This window comes from Neolamprologus brichardi, chromosome 5 (genome assembly GCF_056152115.1).
Source record: "Neolamprologus brichardi isolate AB-2024 chromosome 5, ASM5615211v1, whole genome shotgun sequence".
In the NCBI taxonomy this organism is placed as follows: domain Eukaryota; kingdom Metazoa; phylum Chordata; class Actinopteri; order Cichliformes; family Cichlidae; genus Neolamprologus; species Neolamprologus brichardi.
In genome coordinates this window covers 21565323-21589796 of record NC_142108.1, presented here as the reverse complement: position 1 = coordinate 21589796, position 24474 = coordinate 21565323, and the positions used below count along the sequence as shown (strand labels likewise).

Here is a 24474-nt window from a genome sequence, read left to right as displayed (position 1 = left end):
TGAATTTTGATTTAGTGAATTTCCACTGGGATTCATAAAAATACTGAGAGCAGCCAGTGTTACCCCTCAGCCTACTAATAGATGTACCCATGGTATCAATTTGAAATTCCTACATCGCATTCACAAGATTTTCAGAAAACTTGACCTATGACCTTGATCTTAAGACTGAGGTCACTAAGATTCGAACACATTCAAGATTTTCAGTAGATATAGCTATGGTAACAATTTGGAACTTGTACGTCATTTCGTTCTTGAGTTATCGCATTCGCAAACTTGGGCGTCCACGTCACCTCCCCGCCAGGATGACGATGACGCATAATCAGCCTTTTGCGGCTGAGGGGTAATAAAGGAATATAAAACAGTTTGTGATCGACATATCGCTTGTGCGATATGAGCTTGCAGTGTTCCTCACATTCTCTGTCTGATCAAATCACAAAATAGCGAAAAACCTCAGCTCAAAACTTCATAATGAGAGAAGGTCTCTGTGTGTTGGCCCTGAGACAGCCTGGTGAGTTGTCCAGGGTGATCCTTGCCCTTCACTCTGTGACTGATGGGATATACTCCAGACCCACAGTGACCGGAAATTCAATAAATGGAAGAAAAGGGATGGGAGGATCATGTTATATACAATATATTAAATACTGTGGGATATACGAGGTACCAGGATGGCTTTAACTTTTACTTACAGTATCTAAAGTGCTGTTCACAGACTGTCTCACTATTAAAAATGTAGTTTAATCATTAGGAGTATATTTTAACATAAATAATACCTTAAGTTTATTTTCAGTATTGTGGTATTCAGAACACAAAGTTGGACAGTATAAAGCAGGAAACGCAAAGAATCGGAGGTGAAATTACAGAAAAAAAGAAAAAGAGTTAAGCATGTTTACTCTCAGAGGTGCATGTAAAGGGTAAGCTTTATACTGTTTTGGTCTCTTGCATCCTCTGCTGGTACAGAGAAAAACTACATCTGCTGCAACACTGGTGTAACACAGAGATTTGTGCACTGTCACTGTGATGTGGGCTTTGACTCACTGAGCAGAGTTTGCCTCGCCTATTTGGGTCAGCGTGACTCACCGCTGTCACAGCTTCAAGGTTTTATGTAACAGTGACTAAGTTCCTTACAAGTGGACAAACTCACCTGTCTTTTTGTGTGCTTTGTATGCTTATGTGGACAAGTATCATCTTGAACCTCTTAAAGAGAAGAACGGGTCTGGACTGTGCTGACTTCAAATCTTCAAAGCGCTTTTTTGCGAGTTTGGTCTCGGTTTCAGGATTCATAATAGAGTCTGGTTTAGGCTGGGATTAGAGGGGTTAATGAATACATTATACCAACAACTGTTCTCACAAAGATTAAAAAAAAAAATGCATGTGTCTTTAATTCAAGTCCCTTGCCTCCCACCTGCTGCCCCTGAGCATCAGATGACTCTGAGCAACACAAAGCAGGGGGAGCAGAAGAAGAAAGAAAAGACAAAGATTAGAAGATGACTCAGTGCTGTATGAAAGGACAACATGAGCCGAGTTACTGCTTTAGCCTGCAGTCACAGCTGCTGCCATCTTTACCTCAACTTTCACCTAAATTCCAAGTTCAACTGCTTCCACTGCAACAATAACAACACATACTCTTGTGAATGCAGTAATCATGCTTACAGGTGAAGACTTCAGGGGAGTTGCAGCCAAGTTAAGTTACTGTGTCGTGTTGTATATAGTGCCGACATGGGACAGTTTTCCAGTTTCATTGTACTATTTATGACTGTGCAATGACAATAAAGAGTTATCTTATCTTATCAAAGTCACCTGTGTGGGTGTAACCTGAGGAAAATACCTGCCAGCAAGCCCATGCTTCCTCTTCATCTTGCCTGGTCATGAATGTTATTAGCATTAGCTAGGATGGGTGCTAACAGCCTCCCAGTAGCCAGTGTTGTTACATTACTGTGTCAGTCCATAACATGCTCTGAAATTCAGTGTAAGATGATAACCAGTTAGGAATATAAAAGTTAAGCTGCAGCCCCACCCAAACGTCCTACTGAGCACAAACACATGATCTTCCTTTTAGTGTTTAAGTTTCAGCACAAAACCAAAAACCAGCCCGATAAGACTTCAAAACCATCGCCAACCACGTGCAGGTAGGACCTGAGGCCCCAATGCTTTTGTTACCTGCTGAAAATGAGGCCAGTAGGCTCAGGTCAGCTTACACTCAGCTTTGGCATCACACTGGACTGTTTGCTGCCTTTGTGTTAGCATGCTGTCCGTGCAGATGCTTGCAAAGAGCTAATGTTGTGTCAGCAGTATAATATAGCCATTTGCATCCTGGATGCAGTTTGGACTTTACCATGAAAATAAAAATAAGTGGTCATATCCTCGCTCCTAAGGTGTTATAGACGACTCCACCATTCTCCTCCTCCCTATCACACAATGAAATCAGCTGATTTTACAAAAAGGCATTTTTTAATGTTTTTTTTTTTTTTACTGCCCATCATTCAGATTATTGAGAATCCTTTCAATAAATTCAATAAAAACATAACTGTAATCGCTTTTTACTCGTCCGCCACTACACTGGTCCTACAGAAGCACAGGTACCACTGCTTTTGCATGGCGGTGTGAACATTACAGGATAAATCATGCTGAATTCTGTAGTGAGGCAAACAAATACGCAGAACAGGGCCCCTTTAGGATACATATCTTCTGATGTGGGTGGGGCTTCTGTCCTGAGATGACCACAGTAGGGATATATGCTAATAATGACATCATACAGTTGTAAGAGTAGAAAAGAACTAAAGCACTTTGAGATTTTGGCTCTTGGTGATTACTTGTAAAAATGTTGAACTCTTTATTTGAAACTTTGGCCATGTTTAACATTAACATCCACCCCACTAACAGAATATATAAATGGCATAAAATAAGGAACAGCGTAAAGGGTCCCTTTTGAGGACACTGTTAAGAGTGTTTGTACTGTACTCTGGAAAGGATTTTGTATTTGTGCCCCACACACACCTAAATCACACCCCAGAGGATCATGTGAGAGCACTTCAGTTAGAGGAGGTGCTGGCTGGTACTGTAAATGATAAAGTAGCTGCAATACAACAAAAATAAAGACAAAAACAAAAGATGAATGTTTACTTGCAGTGTTTGACCAAAGTTACCAGAACTGCTTATTTTGTAGAGTAGCAGCTCTATGAATAGCTGTCAGCAGTACTTCAGTTTTCTGCATATTGAACTTTTTATAGAAACAGAGCACTCCTACAGTAAATTTATACTGTTACAGGTGCAAAGAGTACAGTAAACAGAACACAGACAAAAAAAAATACCAGAACCAATCAGCATCAGCATTATTATTATTATTGTTGTTGATCCCACAGCGAGCGTCAAAAGATGAAGAACAGAACATGTCTACATTCTCTTGGTTTATATCATCTAGATGTCCTTTCAGTCCTTTTGCTTAACAGTCTGATGTCCAATCAGGTATCAGATCCTCAAAGACCTGGAAGTTCACTGGGTTTCCTCCTTTAAAGCTTTTCTACAAAAAAAATATGATGAGCGACGATCACTGGCAGCGTCAGATCCAACCACGTCATCAGATCAATAATAAATCAACAAAATAAAGGTACAATCAGAATACGTATACGTACATCTTTATATAGATTTATAGACTTAGATCTCTCCCAGGAATAGAAGCACTAATATATACATACACAACTGCTGTGGGGCTCATTGGGTCCAATCAAAAAGAGAGGCTTAAAGATGAATCAGAATGAAGCTGCAGGAAGTCTTAAAATACACAAAAGTCTCTCCGGGAACTGACCAGGACCAGCTGACCACAGAGCAGACTGCATTTCCCAGCATGCAGCAGGTCTCTCACAGGCAGCTTCAAAGTAGAACTTTAGAAATACTGAGGCCCAGAGCTCCTCGCACCAAAGAAATTAGGAGCTACGAACCAAAATAAAAAAATTACCAGTTGAATTAACTTAAATTTTCCTGCTTTAATGTCGTCTCGGCAGTTTCAGGTATAATTTTGGTAGAAAGTATCATGATTGCTATCATGTTATAATTTTCTGTCCAATAAGCGCAGACTGTACATAAAAGATGGATGTAGCCTCTGAAATCACCCACTGCTGGCACGAGCAAGGGGGCAATCTGAGAATCCCAGAAACACTGCACAGCTTAAACTAAACCTCACTTTGCTTTATGAGACTAATAGTAAGAACAATTAAAATGAAAATAACGTTGTATTCAAAGCAGTGACAGAGCCCAACAACTCATCAGGAAAGGGAGATCACAGATAAGTAAGAAGTATGGTTGTTTGTCCACAGACTTCTTTTTCTAACAACATTTGTCCCCCGTGTCGGCTGTTAGCGAGAATGCAGGTATTCACTTAAACATAGAGGCTACGTCCATGTTTTATATAAATTTTAAACCAAAAGTTTAAGTTTTAAGAATCAGAGAAAATATTTATTAGAATGTAAAATTTTGAGCTAAGAATTAAAACAATGTGGAAAAATTAATAATCCATTAATCAATTATTAAAAAAAAAAAAAAAAAAAAGACCCCCCCAACACACACACACACACAAAAAAAAAACTTTTTCTTTGATTTCTAAGATTATAATTTGATTATTTATGGATTTTGGACATTTGGCTGTTTTGTGCCATTTCCTGATTTTTTATAAACCTAATTATTGTTGGATGAATCAAAAGAAGAACTACCACATTAAATTATTATAAAAGTAATCAGCTGTTGCTCCAATAAAAATTATTTAAACAATCAAATTCACCAAATCTTTAACTGAGGACAATCCAAGTCCAACATGCTAACAGCTCACAAATGAAGAAGATGGACAACTTTTAGAAGCAACACATCGGTTTAGCAGCTGCATTAGCAGGAAACACCCAAGTCATGAGGCTGCCATGGTATAATATGCTAAGCTACAAATTATTTCTTTAGTCAACTTTTATTAACCTGCACTTGATGCTATATTTTCCTGATTCAAGCACATGAAGTCAGCGCTCCCAATTTCTCCTGGCCTTAGACTGAAGTGCATCAGAAGACAAAACTCCTGTTTAATTACTGAAAACATCTGAGATGTGACTTAAAGGACTATAAACTAAAAAACAAAATAAAACAAAAACAAAACAGGGAATAAAAAATAAAATAAAGAGATTTATAAGATTTAGAAGGTCATGATTAGCAGAGGTAAACATTTTACCAAATTGGAACAAAGATCAAAAATAGAACCAGCTATTTCAGTCCAACCAAACTCTGTAGAAAAAATGTTTAATTTAAAGTTACGACAGTTTGAGCCTCAGCAGCATTTTATCCAAGTTGATTACAGTAAATCAGTTAAAATGAATGTTTCAGAGATTTTTCAGTGGGTGGAGTTGAATTGAAAACTTCAAGCAAAACCTAAACTTCACTGAATATAGCAGATCCTTTGTTTATAGAAACTAATTTGAAAAATGTTTGTCTAAATGATAAAAGCATAGTGTTATAAGTAGCTTCTGAATTTTCCAATAGTCAATATGGAAAAATCACAAGATCTTTGTCGATACTCAAAAACAATTTTTAAACCTGTAACTAGAGCTGAAAAAATAACTTAGTTTAATATAATCTGAGTAATTTAGAAAAACGACAGACATTTTTTATGGTTTTCTCACATTTTATATAATAATATAACTGTTTTTAAAAATCGAAATAATTGTCAAGTTACATCTGCTCCTGATGCCCTTCAAACATAACTTCAGCATAACTTTTACTACTGGTGAATAAAACTGTATTATTCAATGTTCCTCGTGCCAACATGTTAGCTGTGCTTAAATCAGCATCATTGATGTCCTATAACTATACAGGGGAACAACAACAAGGTGGACTCCTTAAAATATTGTAACCAGGATATGCACACTCATCAAGTGGACTTCAAAGCCACATAACATGAATTATCACGACATGGCCTACAAAGCACCCAGATTCAGTCATGCATTTACAGAAGACACCAGAATAAACCGATGCATAGGTTCTGTGGGTTCCAATAATAGTGGAAATAAAGAGAACTACAAACAATTACTTTAAAGTTGTTTTGGATTAATGTATATGTTGGTCACCAAGTAACAAGAAATGCCAAAAACATATTTCTTGGTATTCATGTAGTATCTTGTCCACAATATCTCTTTAAAAAAATGATGCTTAAAGCATTCTTGTTGATGCAAATATCTGTGTAAATAAATCTAAAGACTTTTTATTCTGTGGTCTCAGGGGGTTCACTTAAGTCTTGAAACACGGCAGCGTTTACCTTATGAAGTACATTCAAACCATCAGTCCCCTGTGGTAGTTTTGTTCTACAGTTCAGCTCATCATAGCCAGCTATGTTTAGCAAAAATGCAACCCACATTTGTCAAGCCACTTCTTCTGAAACATCAGTGTTGCCTCATAAAGTTGCCAGCAAACCGCTGTCTATTTGTGATTTTTGCTCTAAAAAATTTGATGCTTATTTACACAGCAAACCAGAGTTTTTCCCCACAGTAACATTTTTCATTGTGTTCCACAAACTCTCACGTTCAGAGGAAACATTTGGAGTCCCAGGAGTGGCACAAATCTCCAATCTAAGGTAAGAGCAACCAAGTGACCTCAGACCATGTGCCACTTAAAAATATATATATATCTCTCTCAAACCCAGTCCTTGTGTCCTCAAACTCTTTCTTGTTCTACCTTATTTAAATCTAAAGTCAGATGCAAAGTCACAAGTGTTAGCATTTGGCTCTTTGAGATGACCAGAAACCAACTAAATACTCAGATCAAATACACCAGACAATCACTGACCCCGAGTCAGTAAATTCGAAACTCCACAATCATGGTTCAACCACTGTGAGTCCACTGAACTACTGATAAACCCCGCCATCCTGGGAGACTAGGCAGAAAGCAAATCAAACACAGCCAGGCCAAAGACGCTAACAGCTTCCTGTTCTGCCTAATTACATTTTCTGACCAGGAAGTGAGTACCAACTAAAATAATCAAATCAAAAGTTCTTTCTGTAAGACTGAGTCACACAAAAACTTTATCCACAATCAAAATGCGTGAAAAAAAGGCAAAAAGACGGTCGCTGCAACAACAGAAAAGTCTCAAAAATGCTTACAACATAAACTTAAAAGGGCAATCAAGTAAATTTATAAAATAAAACAAGCAATGTTGAGTTCCAGCGAAAAAATCAATCTGTCAACACTTTCAAAGTGTGTTTGAGTTTTCTCTGTGCTGACACACTCTAATATCTCTTCAGAACCAAACTAAACTTAACAGTTTAGCAGAGAAATAAAAATCTGCTGGTCAGCCTCATTTGTGATTGGTTGGAGGGGGTAGGAGAGGGGCAGAGCGATCATTGGTGATGGTCCTTCTGAGCTTTACTCCTCTAAGAAGGGTCACCATGTTTCTGTTGCCTCCTCCATCTCCTTCTTCTTCTTCTAGGGTGACCTGCTCAGGGTTTTGGTCCTGGCTGGAGGGTGGAGGAGCCTGGGGCTGGTAGTTGATGTTGTTGGGCACACCGGAGGGCCCTGCCTGAGTAGTGTAGGCCTGGTGCTGCTGTTGCTGCTGCTGGAACAGCTTCTGTTTCTGCTGCTGGTTCAACTGCAGCTGATACTGATCGTGCTGAGGCTGCAGCTGCTGGGCTTGCTGAATCTGGGGCTGTTGGAACTGCAGCTGCTGCTGATGTTGAAACTGCTGCTGAATCTGTTGCCATTGCTGGAACTGTTGCTGCTGAATCTGTTGCTGTTGCTGGAACTGTTGCTGCTGAATCTGTTGCTGTAACTGTTGAATCTGGAAAAGCTGGTTGTGCTGTTGCTGTGGTTGACTGTATTGCTGATGTTGCTGGTATTGCCTCTGTTGCTGCTGTTTGACACTGTTCCCTCCCTCAGATGGCAGTGAAGGAACAGTGGGTACAGGCACTGGGATGGGCATCTGGCCTGTGACAATCTGGTAGTAGGGGGAGGAGGAGGGTGGTAAAGCACTAAGGCTCTGGGTGGAGGTGCAGAGTTTACTGTGACCTAAACCTACAGAAGAGGGCACTTTGAAAACGTTCTCATCGCTTCCGTTGGTTCCACCGAGGGCTTTGAGTGGAACCTGCGGGGTGGAGATGGGGATGGGAACCCCACCACTGATTGTTCCTCTGCGAAAAGGCGGCTTAGATGAAGGTTTGCGCCTGATGGTTGCCGTGTGGGACGGCATCTGGCGATTAGACACACCACTCAAGTCGGACTCAGCCAATAGGCTGACAGTAGAGGCAGGACGCTTGGAGTGGATGAACTCCCGGTACTGGAATCTGAGGTCGGAGTTTCTCGGGATGGTCGATGACTTGTCAAAATCTGATTGGCTGTTGCCGTGGGAGAGGTGATGTAAGGAAATAGAGTCAGTGTCTCCGTGGAGAGAGATGGACTCATAGTCGACTGCAGAGATGGAGAGAGAATGTTAAAATGTTAGTTGCTCTGCTTTCAGGCAGACCTTTCATTACCTCTGGATTATCTCAGTGACATTTTTTTTTAATTTTTTTTGTAAAGGGCTCTCATCTGCTCACCTGACAGACAAACAACAGAAACAGCAGGAGCACATAATCACATCAGTGACTCACTGTCATGTTTGTGAATGAACAATTAGGGGATGCATCATTGTGGAAACTCTTATCAAACAAAAACAGGGCAACATGCAACCCAATTACTTTTAAAACGCATGCAAAACTCCAGTATAATGTTCCAAATAATAAGGTTAAAAACAGACTATTCATGGCAACGACATTAAATTTGAAAAGGTCAAACACACACACAGACACACACAGGAAGTAAATTACAGACAAAGCAGCTGAATTTGTTTCTAATGTTCTGTTTATTTTGGGTTCCAAAATTAAGTAAAAAAGGGACTACGTAATTTAAATGCATCTGACAGCTTCTCATCTGCTAGCATCAACACCAGAAATATGAAATGTGAGTAATTAATGTCTTCTCTTTGCAAGCAAGTGTGATGGGAGAAACCTCAGTCTCATATAAGCTGGGTGACTAAGCTAAAAAAAAATATAAATAAATAAATTCCATACCTGGATTAACGCTGTATCCAAAAATGTATTAATTAACTTAATGGGTAAAATAAACAATGTCAGCTTGTCCGCCTGATGCCCTCACAGCAGCGTCACAAGATTTAGCCAATTTTTACATCACTTTATACTTTGATAGAAAAGAAGCTTTATTTATTTATCTATTTATTTATTTTAAAGGATCTGCTGGGTAAGCAAGAAGTGACTATCCAGAGAAGTGTTGCCTCCTGGGCACCATGCTTCACAAGTGAATCTTCAATAATTTGCTGATGTTTAAAATCGCAGTCCTGAAGCCTAGAAAATGCTTATGTTTTGTAACACTAACACTGTAAAAGTGAGAAGAGAGATTCTACTTTCCTTGTGCGTGATAACTGAGATAACAGGAGGAAACTGCAGCCACTAATGATTAGGTTATTAAAATTGGCTATACAAGTGCCCTGACAGGCACCAAAATTAATAATTTTATCGTTGCAAAAAAGATTCTAATATTTGAAAATAAGGACAACGTTTGTTGCTTCTTTTAAATAAACAGTGCTTTTTCAGCTGATGTAAGATCTTTAATAGATGAACCAAAAGTAGATTTAATGGTATGTTGGACGTGACATAAGCAGACAGACAGGCAGGCAGATATACAGGCAGTCAGAGACCTACCATAGATAGGAGGATCTCTCTTTACAGCTGGAAGAGAAGGAAGGCAGTTTAACCAAGAAAACACAAAACTACTCAAAGAAATACAGCAGGAAAAGAAGTAAAGATGAGCTGATACACCAGAAAAGCACAGAAAAAAACAAGTGAACAGCAGGCAGGTCAAGAGAGTCAGTTTCACTGTCAGAAATCAGAAATGACACCCACTAAAGGGTAAATCCGAGAAATTTAGCCAGACAAGCAGCAATTCACACCAAGGTTATGGCTCCATGAGAGAGTGGGTTTCCATTTTCATAATAAACACAACATCTAATTGCTTTATTGTTGGTGGTGCTGCTGCCACTTTCGTTTGTATTTGGATCACATGTTGTTCGTCTCGGCCACATAGTTGGTTCAAACAGCTTTTAATCAAGAGCTCAATTAGATTTTCTATTATCTCTAGGACAAAAACAACAGCACAGTGAGCTGTGTTTAGTATAAATAAAAAGAAGTGTTGTGCTTTAATGTACTCACTGTGGGTGTGTATAGTGTCCTCGGAGCAGGACGGGGTGGTTGTTTGGGTGCTATAGCCGCTGGAACAGTGCAGAGAATCTCTGCTGCTTCTCGGGGCGTCAGAATTCAGCGCACCCAGTGACAATGCCAGCTGATCCTGGGCCAAGCAGGGCTAAAAGAGTGAAAGGAGACAGATGAGGTTACAACTTTTCAACTAACGAAAGATCTATATACTCCAGCAAGATCATGCTTCTCATTCACTGTTGACCATCCAGCGGTCAAAGCTTCTGTCCAAAGTGACATCCGCAAAACTTTTTTGTCAAGCTTTTGAAAGTGTGGTTGGAGGACAGGGGGTGTTTGTGTTATTTTATGTAAATATTTTAAACGTATTCAGCATTAATTTTTAGCAACCCTTTTATTTTTTTATAATAAACTACTTTGAATTGAAAAGTGCTATAAAAATAAAATTCAATAGCAGAAATAGGACAGAAAAGGGTTTTCTTGGCTCATAATCGGCCTTCGGGATTGTGACGAGGTAAATAAGCACAATATAGTAAAGGCAGTGCATTTAGATCATAATCATGATTGCAAAAGCTGCCAGAGAGGACAGGATTAAAAAAATAAAATAAAAATATGTTTTATTTAACGTTTAATTTTTTAAAGTGTTAACATTCTGTAAATGTTGTCATTATTTCCAGCCAAAACAACTTGAGACACCAAAAATTCCTCTATGGAGGAAAATCCCTGTAAAAGAGCTTTTGCATATGATCAACCTAGCTAACAAACAAAGCTAACAAAGCTAAACAAAGTAACAACTTTGTTAGCTTTGAGACTTTTTAATAATCTATGCTAGTCCTCTGCCTCCTGCTGGGTTATCAATATGCCTGCATGTTCAGGGCTCCAGGTAAAATAACTTCAGGTGTCTTTTAATTCATAAAGTCAATTAGTGATGAATGTAATTTGAGTATTTGGAACGAGTTTTTTTATTTATTTTTTTTGCTTTAGAGAAAAACCACAGAAGCAGCCTGCTCTCAGGCTGGGATCCAGGCTGGAAGCCAGAATGTCATCTTTGTAGTTTTAACTCCATGACTGTCAGACTCAGAACATCACCTGTGCGTTTAACCACGGGATGTTTGCACAAGAACCACCAACCACCTTTTAGAGCCTGTTTAGCACCAAAAACACCGGTTCACCACAAGGATCTGTATCCCGGCTGAGAACATCAACTGTGACAATTTCACACAGATGAAATACAAAGAACTTCTCTTTTTTCCCCGAAGCACTTAAACTGTCACAGTGGAGTGCCGTAACAGCACCTCCTGGTTCTTCCTGTCACTCCCTGAAAGCAGGAAGCAAGAACATGGGAGGACAAAGAAAAGGAGGAAAGCAAAACAGTCAAGGTACTGATAACAGTAGAAAGAAACAAAAGAGAAGAGGAGCCGCCATAAGATTAGGGGTGCAGATCATTTTAGTCCTCTGATCTCCTGCTGCCCTCTGGTGGATGATTTGGTTATTTTAAAGATCCAATTCTGCTGTTTTTGAACTCTATAATATACCATTGAAAATACACTTGCATGCATTTTCTGACTTTTATTTATTATGTTTTGTTTTAATAAACTGTTTTTCTTAGTTCATTAACTGGATCAGTAAACAAAAAATATAAACATAAAATAAACTCGTGTCTTCAGGGATGTTTAGTCCAGTATTATTTTACTTTAATATTTATCATTAGTTTTGATTTTTATTTCGTTCTCGTGAATTTCATTTCAGCAATTTCCACAGTGGTTTTTCTCATTTTAACTCAGCTGTTATTAGTGTGTGGGTTTTTTGTTGTTTTATTTAAAAAGAAGTTTCAATACATTCATGTATTGTTTTGTTTTTCTTTTAATTTCTATTTAGCTTTTTATTCGTTTTTCACTTTAGTGTTGTTTGTTTGCTGCTACAGCTTTGATGTTTAAAATGTTTAATATTTTGGGTTTTTGTTTTAACATTTGTGTTGTGAGTGTTACAGGTTTACATTATAATACACAAAAACCCTCCCGGTCGCAATAAAGATGGCATCAATTCCTTCCGTATGCTTTCCAAGCAAACACAGTTTGTTTGTTGTTTTTTGAAATTATTTTAGACAGCACACAAATACTGTTTCAGTTAGTTTCATATAGACTGAGAGATACAGATGAGAGTTTACAAGAACAATCACCAGAATCCAAATATGCTTTCTGTGGGTTTTACCTTTCCAGATGCAGACATGGCGCGAGCTCGCTCTCCATGCATGTAGGCATTGTGTGGAGGGGCCAAGAGGCCGTTCTCCGCCCCTCCAGTTCCCCCAGAGGCCAGCTGATTGGTGGACCCAACTGAATCCTGTCATTAAGAAACCAAGTCAAAGCGGATCAAAGGTACAAATCATCAAATGTAGAATCACAAATCAACCGCAGAGACTACAGAGAGTATAGTTCTGTTCAGCCATCATAAAAGTCTCTGGTGGAAAGAAATTGACAGAATATACATTTGTAATAAAAGCTTGTAACTTACATCTATGTCAGCACAGCCATCAGTTTCAATCAGATGTGTAAGAAACAAGCTCTATTTTCTATAAATCAGACTTGCATAATGGCTGCTGATTTTACATAGAAAATACTTACTTGTCATTTTAAAAATATCAATAAAAGTTCCTCATTCAACAGCAACATGAACCCTTAATGATTTTGTTCTTTCTCACATAATTTTGAGATAATTTCCTCAATTTAAAACATAAACTTACATTTTTATTACAGGATGACTGACAAGACACCACTGACAGCAATAATGACACCAGTTTAAAAGGCCATTACACCAAAATTCAAGAACAGAAAGGGCGTCTCAGCAGCGGAAGACAAATAACAGGTACTTGAGATAAGGAGAAGGCTTGTTTTTGAGGTGGGATGAAGCAATTGTGTTATTTATTAAATAACAGTGTTAACAAGGAAAAACGTAAAATAAATATGTCATGTTTGGCTTTGTGTAAAGCCATTAGTGGACGGGTTTGATTTTTTTTTTCTTTTTTAAATAAAACAAATTATTACATTCACCGCTACTGAAAATAAGGAGTGGGATGTTATGGATCTTTTAAATGTCCAGGTGATCGTATATCAAAAATATATTATGGGCAGTTTTTTAGAATTCCTAATCCAAAAATCCAACATCAACTAAGGGTAAAATGACCACAGCATTTCCAGCTAAACTCCTGGCTTCGAGAAAGCAGTCAGGGAAGAGACCTTTTTTGTGCTCCTGAGAGCTTGACCTTAAAAAAAAACAAAACTCTAAAGAAGTGTCATTTTGAGTCTAAAAGCTATCAAGAAAAGTAAAGTAGGTTTTTTTTAATTGAATATTAGTACAGTACTTAACTGTAACACATAAATCTGAAACATAAGCATAAAAAAGCTGACACAAAACCACTTTTAAAGAAAATTTAAAAAAAGAAAAGAAAAGACACTGATAAATAAACAAATACTGCAAATACTCACACAATTACAGAGTCCCTAGAACTGTACTTGTGAAGGCTCAGAAACATTTTTTATGGAATGGGATCAAGAATTACGTCTATAATTACAACAAAATGGATTTGAGATATGAGGTCCATCCTGGGACACTGAGGGTGGAGGAGGCCGTAGACAATTAAAGGTGAAACTGAAGGTGTGAGCTGATGAAAAAATATGGAATTAAAAAAAACAAAAGAGGTAAAATAGCTGGAGCCAATGTGACATTGAAACCAGATTCACACCAATGGAAGACAAAAGGGTCAAAAATCACAGGACGGCACTCGGGTGGTCGGGAGGAATGTAATAGTCATATAGTTTTTTCCTCACAGTTTTCAAATCCCTGCGGCTAAAGCGGCGACTCTGAGCGGGGCGGTGGCCATAGCCAGCTGCGTAACCATAGCGACCACGGCTGCCGTGACGGCCGAGGCGAGAGGGGGAGTTCCCTTCGCTGAGAGATCGACCGCTTTCATCGCAGCCGGTGAGCAGATAGGGGGAGGAGCAGCGCTACACAGGAAAGGGTTAGAGTGGCATGTGTTTGTTTTTGTTGTTACTGTTACAAGCTTTTATTTTGAAGATCCTTAAAGCTGACAGTGTCATTTTAAAATGTGGATGAAGCCTGAAGAATGTGGAGTGTACAGAATTGCAGGAATGGTATATTTAAGTGAAATGCACCTTTAAAGATATTGAAAATATTTGACCAGAATTTGCTTTATTTATTGTGGAAATTTGATTTAAAACTATAAAGTATATAAGTTTGAATGAAATAAGAGTATCTTAATATCCCTGATGTACAGTATATGGCTAGAAATATATGGACACCCTCAAATGCTACACTTGTGATCTCCGGACATTAATCTACTGCTAACATTTGCCCACATTTGTTCCCATTCAGCCAAAAAGGTTTTAAAGTCCAACAATGAGGTTGGGGGATCTGGCCTAAAGCTGAGCGCACACACACAACTGTCAGGCTGGTTTTAAATGCACTTTGGAAGCGTTGGCCATAAGCTATTTAAGAAAGATGGACATAACCACCGTTCCCTCAGCTATATTTTGCATTTTGAACTGTCAGTACAGCATTTTTGGTGCAGCCATTTTACATATATACACCTTTTTTAGCCAAATGTTAAAATATTTGGACAAGAAGATGAAGTGATTCTCTGTTAACGTTAGCAAGCACAGCAGTGCAGAAAGTTCATCTGAATTAGAAGGAAGTTGCTTTCTACAATTATATAATAAAGATTTACCATTACTGTCCTGAAAATAGAAAACTGAGCTAAAAGACACAGGAGTGTGTGAAAAGGGATGACCATGTACTTTTGGCCACATAGTGTAAAATGTATTCTTAACAATATTTTTGAGAACAACAGAAATAAAATTGTTGTAACCAAGGTAAAAAGTGTGTTACCTGCATGTGTAGTCCATCCACAGCACAGCTGATAGAGTCCAAAGAGGGAACATGTCTCACTGATCCTGACTGGTAGCTATGAGGCAAAGACACAAAAATTAAGGAAGGAAGGAAGGAAGGAAGGAAGGAAGGAAGGAAGAAAGGAAGGAAGAAAGGAAGAAAGGAAGAAAGGAAGAAAGAAAGAAAGAAAGAAAGAAAGAAAGAAAGAAAGAAAGAAAGAAAGAAAGAAAGAAAGAAAGCAGCGACTGTCTGGAATGTGAAAATCACATAATAAAGAACTTATTTTAGAATTAAAAGCCATAAACACTGCAAAACACAACAAAGTGAAAGAGGAATGAAGTTGCTGGTATAAGCTCAGTGAAAGTTTGAAATTGAGCCGAAAGCCAGTAATATAACACGCTTTGTTGTGATTGTCTGTTTACACTCTCATCCTGGACATCTCGAGTTATCACCTCTGCAGAACGTGCACACTCTCATGTGCATCACTCATAAAAAGGCACGACTTTATGACTGTAACTGTCCAATCTGACACTTTGATAATCACAACTCGGAAAAATATGTAGTCTGAGCCTGGATTTAACTTTGACTTGCATCAACTTGCACAGAAACAAAGTTTAAGGTGTGATTTTTAAATATAGTGCAGTACACACAGTAAAGTTCCAAACACTGTGACAAAACATCAAAATGAAAAGAAAGCAGCAATACACGCTGATATTATTAGAATGTGAAATGAAGTGATATGAAATACTGTATGTTGTAAAAATCAGCTTTGGTGTGTAACCCACCTGCTGATGCTGCTCTTCCTGGAGAGAGTGTTACTGGGAGAAGCTGGAGGTGTCTGATAGGTGTAACTGAAATCAGAACCTTTAAGGTCCAGGATCACCTGTAATACACACAAAAGACAGCTGTGTTGTTTTTCCTTTTATTTTCCAAAGTTGGGATGTTTCTACTGAAGGCATAAAGCTCAGAAATACAGGAAGAAATACAGGAAGTGCTGGAACTATATTCAGTGGTAGATTAATACACATTTGCAACTCCAGTGGGTATTACCAGAACCAAGTTAGTCAATGAAAGTGTGGGTCAAAATAAACTACAGTGTGTAGTTTTTTGGACAAAGATGGGCCTCTGCAGATAAACCATGCTTTGCATACATACACAGCACTTTCAGTAGAGCCAATCACTGTTGGTCGTAGTCTTTTTCTGACATTTGCTGAAAATAAGACACAAAATAAAAAAACAAAACATCATCTGCCTTGAAATTGCTAATATACTTGGGCGGGGGCCTTCCAGGCATATTAACAGCCACCTAAATGTTTCTGGCAGCTTGAGCATTTTTTATAATCTGTCAGAGAAAACAATATCTTCACTCTTATGTTGAAATTTAAGGTTCTTTTAATCTTTTTCATTCAAGGGGAAAAAAGGAATATTAGTATTCTTTTAATGCAAATTTGTTTTTGTTTTTTTGTTTGTTTGTTTTTTAAATTAAATGACAAGGACCTGCTGATTGAATGATTTGTCATGCTGGGCTACTTCTTTAGAGAAGCCCCACCTCCATGTGTTGAATTGCTTTGATCTGCAGTAAGCGGAAGAGCCACAAATCATAACCTGTTGCAAAAACTGATCTGTGTGCTGCAACATTAAGTTCACCAAGGTTGCAGAACAAGAGCTACTGTCAACTTGTCACAGCACTTGGCAATTAAAATATTTGTGGATGAGAGTCTCCCACCACAGAGAATCCAAATCTGGGGAAAACAGAGTAATAGCACTAAAAAGGTAATATTAGGCCTACAGAGGGTGCTAGAGGAAAACTGAAAGATCACTAAGTAAAGATGGAGAAGGTGGTTAAGGTACCTGCTCGCTGGCTGGTGGAAGTTTATTGGGTTCAGCTGTCAAGTTTGTCAGATCTTCCAGAATGGTCTGCAGGTGTGTCACCTCACCCAGCATGTTGATCTCATGGTCCTACGAGACAAGCTCCTTTTATTTTACTTTTCCAGGTTAGAAAAGTCTGAAAAAGTCTTGTTCTGCATCCCTCTTTCACACACAGACACACACACACAACTGACCAGCACAGGCTTCAGCATGCTGACAAAACTACAGTATCGAGCTCTTTCTTCTATCAGTGCTCTGCACACAGCTCGCTTCTCGGTCTCCTCCAGCACAGCATAACGCACATTGACGTCCTGCAGCGCGTTGTCCAATTGTCCCCGAGCTTCATCCTTCCCTAAAACACAAACAGGAGGAAGTGATGGTAGACCGGTCCAGATGATAGAAATATATGGAGAAAGCAGAAATGTCTGTAGGCCAAAGCAAATCACCAGTATTACACACACACACACACACACACACACACACACACACACACACACACACACACACACACACACACACACACACACACACACACCTGGAACAAGACTCTGGATAGATGAAAGAAAGATTAACTCATAGCAAAATGATGAGAGGACAAGAGTATGTAGAAGAAAAGGCTCATGATAGAGCCATCATACAGACGGATGATGGCTCTAAACGTACAGCAAACGCAACTCAAGAAATCCTTAAGGCAAAGAAATTGACTTCTCGACTTTAGCTCATCTACAAATGTTTTTCACTGCAGGAAGGAAAAACTGAGGATAAAATGACCACAAACAAGCAGAAACAGAAGGCAGCTGCAGTAAAGATCTCAAAAAGAATCCCAAACAGCTGTGTGTGGAGGAAACCACACAGAAACTTTACATAGATATTCGTGCAAATGAATGATAGGCATCGTTTTAGTTTTCCAAACACGTTTAAACCTGTGAAAAATGCTATGTTTAAAAACCATCTGTAATTTTGTAACAGTATATACATTTATTTTGTGTAAAACCCATCAAATGAAAGCTGTGAGTCTGCACTTAATTACATTATCACCACAATGTTTCCCACTGTTTAATTTTAATTTGATTTGGCATTAATTTGTTTTTTGAAAAATGAGGATATTATGCAAACGTCCTCATGCTTGATTACACAACAGTGAAAAAATTCCCACCACGCCATCTGTGGTAAAAACTTTCACAAATCCATCCCTAACTTTTTGATCAACTTTCTACTGCAATGTAACAACCAGCTAATGTTCTAATGTTCTAAATCTAAAAAATATTTGCTTTTGGTGTATTCATGGTGTGGAGGCAAGTATCACAGTTCTTATAAACAACATTAGTGCAACATCTCTTCCTTATAATGAGCAATACTGTGTGTGAAGGAAACCACACAGGATCACAATGTGTTACCCATATGCTACCACCAGAGGGTAGAACAGCACCACATAAAAGCAGTGAAGAGACACACGCAAACACACGTAGTCAGCTGTTTGTCACACACCCTGCCTGACCTTATCCTTCTGTGTGCGCTGAACATAAGTGCTTAAAATGTGAAAATTAGTAAGGCAATGTAGGATTTCCCAGCTCAGATGAACACGATTGAGTGTTTTGTCGTTGGTTAACAGGCATCATGCATGCTTAGAATTCCTTCAATAATGTGTCAGTAAAAGGCTCTGAGTAATTGAGGTGCTTTAGAGTGGGATGGAATTTGAGTTTGAGGAAGAGAAACGGACATTGGTTTCCCTTTCTCTGACTTCTTTGATTTGATTTACTACATTGTTTACTGGACTCTACGCCAGCATGTGAACCATACCAGGCTTGTCACATGAGTCATGAGAAGCCCTGAAACCCAGTTCACCACTGCAACAACCTCGAGTCTTTGTTAGACAATAATAGCCTTCACAAAGCTAGCCATGAGACAGTTCAGGAGTGATCTGCCTTGAAGATGATATTTTACAGTTCTGTCATTTTAGCTCTTATTCCTCCCTGTAAAGCAGACTGGGTATTATGCTTAGCTGATGCCTAAACCCTGAAACCTTTCTAATGGCCATTAGGGAGCAACTCCTTGTTAGTCCATGACAAAATTACCCTATTGCTCTATAAACTTAGGAAACACTTTCCAGGTGAAAATCTGATCTTACATGCTGGTTTCGAGTGTTATTAAAACCAAATTATATATATATATATTTTTACATTATGGTCCTCATTTGAGTCACAAAGTAAGATAAAGCAGCTGGCCTCTTATGAGTGTGTAGTATCCCCTAGTTTCTCAATTAGAAAACACCAAGTTGGCAACTGTAAAAAAAAAAGTCAGCTTAAAGTTTCACAACAAAACTTCGGTAACTAATGGGTGGCATCATCTTGTCTTAATCTTTGATACAGAGTCTATTCTTTTACACCGCCAGCCATTAGACCCGAAGAGGGCACATTAACTGAGATAAAGTGAGCAAAGGCTCATATATGAACAACTGAATTCAAATATGACACACAAAGTGCTGAATTATGTTAAATGCCAAGTATTTGGTAGACTGAAATCCTAACGTCCTGGATCCTCGATTCAAAAAGCATCAACTTTTCTCCAAATTTATGTATCAGTCTGGTGCACTCCAAGGTTCCAATATAAAGATTACATACAAAAAACAATCCATTTAAATACTGCATCAGCTTTCAGCTAGCTTACAATGTGCCAACTGTATCCTGCAGCAGCACACACGTTCATGGCTGTTTTTATGAATATGGACTCGTCACTGACAATCATCAAAATGTAATTTTTGCCATTAAAACCCCCCCAAAAACCAAAACACTCCTGAATACACACTTTTGAGTCAAAGAACAGCTGGCAGAAGACTCTGTCTCTTCAGTGAACTGTGATCAAATCCGTTCCCTCATTTCTTTCTTTTCCACTCCAAACTAACAGTCTTCATGCCACACTGACAGGCTGTAGTATAAGGTCAAAGCTGCATAACTAACAGATATTTCCACGCAAGATTCTCAGCATCTCTCCACTGGAGCCCACAAGTTTCCACATCACACTTCTGTAAGCTGCACACTGGACCTGCTTGTACATACATGTGCTAAACTCATTTAAGGTGAGTGCAAAGAAACTTTCCCCCCTTCAGCAGACAAACGTAAAAACAGCCTTCTGGTGTCAAAACCGGCACATACGTCATTCTGCTGCGAAGTTCAAACATCCAAGTGGAGAAACAAAAAGCAAAGCACATTTTTGAGACCAAATTCTTCAGGATAATTTTCAGGATTCCCTTAAGAATCTGACCGATTTGTTGCACTAGAAAGATTCCGAAACTGAAGTTAAGCTAAAATCAATTCAGGCAATCTGAAATGGTGTGTAAAAGACATGACTTAAATGTTTTATGGCATTTATAGCACATGCGCCATGTGTCGCCACTGTGAGCACAAAGAAAGTCAATGTCAGTGCAAACTGCTCCTCCACAAAATTCAACAGATTTTTGATGTCACCAAAGCAATAAGGATTATTTCTGAACTGTGAATCATTCAATGTTACTGGAGGAGGAGAATGTTACAAAAACATTTCAAAGGATATGGGGGAGAATGTGACAGAGCAGAGATGTAACCAAATGAATTTTAGAAGCAAGTCTTGTCAGTCCAAAGCTCCTGGGTGGATTATTTATTTATTTCTTTGTTAAAGGCAAAGGGTCAGTTTAAAAACCTTTTCCACTATAGTCTAGATTTCTACTAGAGATATGTGAAGTCACAGTATGGCTGCATTAAAAGCTCAGTACAAGTGACAACACAATCAGCATCTGTGGCTCATCCCTACAACGCAATGATCTCAAGCCTTTAAATACCCTCAAATTATGAGGCAACCCCCTACACTGGAAATTGAAGTGGGAAGTCTGCCTCCACAGACTTGAAACTTGTATTAACCTCTACTTTCCACATGCTTCAGCACAACACAACACACTCTTTGAGAGCAGAGGGAGGTTAACTACCAGGTTTAGTGGTACAGAAAGTCTCTCGTAGATTTCCCTTCAGGAATAATTAAGTGCCACTGAGGAATAACAGAGTCTGTAGGTGTAACTGTTTGGTACAGTGTTGTCTGGTCTGAGTCTGGCGGTTCAGACCCACAGGTAGAGAGGACAAACAGAGTTCTGACCTGCAGACCACCCAACTGTGGAAACAACCACTGGATGTAAAAATGAAGCCCAGAGGTGGTGAAAGACGTTTTTAAAGAATTCAAAGGATCATGTTTTGCAAAGCAGCAGCCTTCATGTTTCATACACAGTTTCTTCATATTATTCTAACTTGATATTGCTCAAAGAATATCTATATCTATATAGTCTCTGACACTTTTATCTGTCAGCCTTAGATGAATTTTAGTTTGAGAACCTAAATGCAGGTAAGTTAACAAACACTATCAGTTAGGATAGGTGCCACTGGGCTATATAATATACAGAGTATTTTCATACTGACTACATTTTATTTGCAATATTTTCTTACTGAACTCCATCACTTGCAAGCAGATGATTGTTTTAAATGAACAATTACAGCCATCTAACATCTCATATTACAGCTCACAGCCACCTGCAAAATCCCACAAACTGATCCCCAGGCTTATCTGTTCACCAGATTTCTGTTCAACTGCTCTTTAATAAAGCTTGAAATATTTTTCCAGCAAACATGGTGCAAACAAAACCTCTTTCAAACTTCAACAGCGAGAAGTAGGAAAAACAGAGACGGGGACAGTAAGTCCTGTGAAAAACAGTGAGAAGCAATTTCCACAGCCAAACACAAACCCACACACACTGAAGACTCTGTGCAGACGTTAAGCTCAACCTAAACACAGCCTGTTCCCTCAGGTGTGTGTGAGAGCATGGAGAAGACTGAGGATAATTTCACGTTGCTAACAGAAGCTCAGTGTCCGTGTGTGCTGTTAGTCTGACTTCTTGGCTCTGTGGAAACACACACAGGCTGCTGTTTCTACAAGGCTCCAGCTCAACACCCACAAAAACACAAAGACCTGAACTCAGAAGCTCCATCCTGCAAATTCATGCCGTTAAAGGTGAAACACAGTTCACGCAAAGCTAATTCTCACCAGCTGGGAGACATAATGTAAAAACACCTCATGGATGCTTCCAAATGTAGCTCCAGCTTACCTCAATGCGTTTGAGAATTTGTTCCTGTAGCCATTTTAACATTAACTTTCTCAATCTCTAGATTTTTATGGCTTAACAATGTATAACACACAAACTAAAATGCCTCAGGCAAGCCAAAATCTATCCGAGCTAAACCTAAATTAATTCTACTCAAGTCAGACACATGTAACCTGAGAAGTTAATGAGAGGAATCTTTTTCCTCTGGACTGCACTTCCCTGTAATCATCTGTCAGTCAAACAGTATGAGGAAAGAGGTCACTTATCAGTGTGTGGAGCTGCTTCCACACACGCTGCAGTGAATATTGTCTTTGTAAACTGCAACAGTGTGGCTGAATAGTGCGTTTTTATTTTTGTGCAACAATAAGACTTAATGACACAAAAGAATAGACTAAATCAGGCCCCGAATACATATATAATGCACAGTGGTGGTGCAGCGGTTGCAGTAAATGCAAGGTTAAATAATGAATGATCATATCTTATAGTATCATATTATCTCTGGAGCACTTAACTCTCTAAGTGCAGGCTTGTGGTTCTTAGAATTTGCAAAGTAGAACTAGTTGCAGAGCTTCAGCTATCAAGACACCTCTCCTGTGGAACCAGGTCCAAGTCTGGCTTCAGGAGACAGACACCCTATCTACTTCTGAAAATAGGCTTCAAACTTTCCTTTTAATTTACAGATAAAGTTGGATCAGGAGACCTTGAACCATCCCTTAGTTATGCTGCTATAGGCTCAGACTACTACTCTTTTCACCGCCCGTGTGTTTATATGCTGTTAATGCATGTCATTAACTTTTGTCTCCTCTTTCCTATAATTTGTATTTTGGCCTCATCGCTCCATGATCCCATTTCTTTATCTTTCCTCTTACCCCCAAAACCAGCCGTTGCACAACACTCCCCCTTTACTGTGCCTGGTTCTGAAGTGTCTACTTATTCAAAGTAAGATCATGTGACCATTGGGGTTTTCTCAATAATATTGTAGGGTATTTATCTTCCCATATGTTAAGTGCATTGATGTAACTGTTGCTGTAAACTGCTGCTATAAAGATCAAAAATATAAATACAAATACAAAAGTGTGAAAAGGTAAATGCAGATGTGGAAGATATTCGTATTACTGTATACAACTTTACTAATTGTAAAAAAATACAGAATCCCAAAAGGAAAAAGCAGCTGTGGGCAGCTATAAAATGAATTATTCTTTGTATTAAATGCAATTATTGTGTCTAAAATATGGTTAACCAGATTCCACATCAAACTTAAAAAACTAACATGTCTTTGCTCTGTGTCACTTGCAGTTTTGTTAGACTTTAGAATCTAAAAATCTAACAAAACTGAAAATTGAAAATAAAAAAAGGACATGACTGTTATTTAACTTAATGTTTAAGATTTCTCCTAATCAAACTTTGCTATTATCATTTGTTAGTGGAGTTCATCTGAAAAATTCCTCATAGTGACAACAGTAACTCGGCTCAAGTATGAATTCAAAAACCTCCCAGCCACCACTACATCTTCCATGGACCAAAAATGTAACACTCTGAAATAAACTCCTAAAAAACATACCCAACTACACACCCAAGGAATTAGACTTGAGCCAAAATATGATTTGTTCACTCAGAGAAAGCAAATCCAACCATTAACCGGGGTTCAGGTTTGGTTCATGGGTACTGGAGGCTTAGCAGATCAATTAAGACCTCTTTAATTATATCCATATATTGATACCATCTCTCATTATTTAGTGCAAGGTTATTATAGCTAATTAGAACTAACTAGTGTAAAAACATCCATGCTTTTTATTAAAAAAAAAAAAAAAAAGGGCGCGGGGAATAACCAAAATGACTTTCTGTGCACACAAAAGTAAAATAAAAAAAATATAGAGGGCAAGTATTTAGTTTTATGAAGACTGTTCAATTTCAACAGCTTGTAATGCCAAATGATGCCTGCAAATTATTTTTGAAGCACAATGACTAATTTTGAGGCTGATGTTCAGCTGCTTTTAAAAGCTTACTCATTAAACAGTCTAGACCATCTGCGTCACATGCTGATGATGTCTTTGGTGTGAGACAGGTGGTTAGGCAGTTTTAGGTGATGTCAAAGGTTTCTGCAGCACTCTCCAAGGCAGGTTGAAACCAGCACAAGCTGTATGCAAAAACTGTCTGGATATTCAAATGAGGACATTTAACGTCCTTTAGCCTCCCTGCTCTTAATCTCTTAAATCAACTCGCCTCCTTTTTACCTCATTGTTCTTGCTGTCCTTTTACCTTACTCTGCTTTCTAGCTCTAGCAACCTCTTGTCTTTATTATATTCTTCCTTTGTCCTCACTATTTTCCACCATCAAATACTTCTCTTCACTTCTTCGACATCT

General features: G+C 38.6%; 1 protein-coding gene across 3 annotated transcripts in view; it reads right to left on the bottom strand.

The window, feature by feature from the left end:
* Positions 1–2459: 2459 nt before the first annotated feature.
* Positions 2460–24474, bottom strand: part of mtss1 (MTSS I-BAR domain containing 1) — a 73519-nt gene continuing 51504 nt past the window's right edge. The window contains exons 7-15 of one of the 3 annotated variants that reach the window (XM_006783035.3): positions 17186–17343; positions 16974–17081; positions 15908–16005; positions 15123–15198; positions 14045–14221; positions 12432–12560; positions 10221–10371; positions 9714–9740; positions 2460–8424 (exon numbers count right to left, since the gene is read on the bottom strand). In XM_006783035.3, coding sequence (XP_006783098.2) covers positions 7319–8424; positions 9714–9740; positions 10221–10371; positions 12432–12560; positions 14045–14221; positions 15123–15198; positions 15908–16005; positions 16974–17081; positions 17186–17343 — 2030 coding nt within the window. In that variant the 3' untranslated portion in view covers positions 2460–7318. The remainder of the gene's footprint in view (positions 8425–9713; positions 9741–10220; positions 10372–12431; positions 12561–14044; positions 14222–15122; positions 15199–15907; positions 16006–16973; positions 17082–17185; positions 17344–24474) is intronic. The other 2 variants (XM_006783036.3, XM_006783037.3) reach the window with 2 other exon arrangements.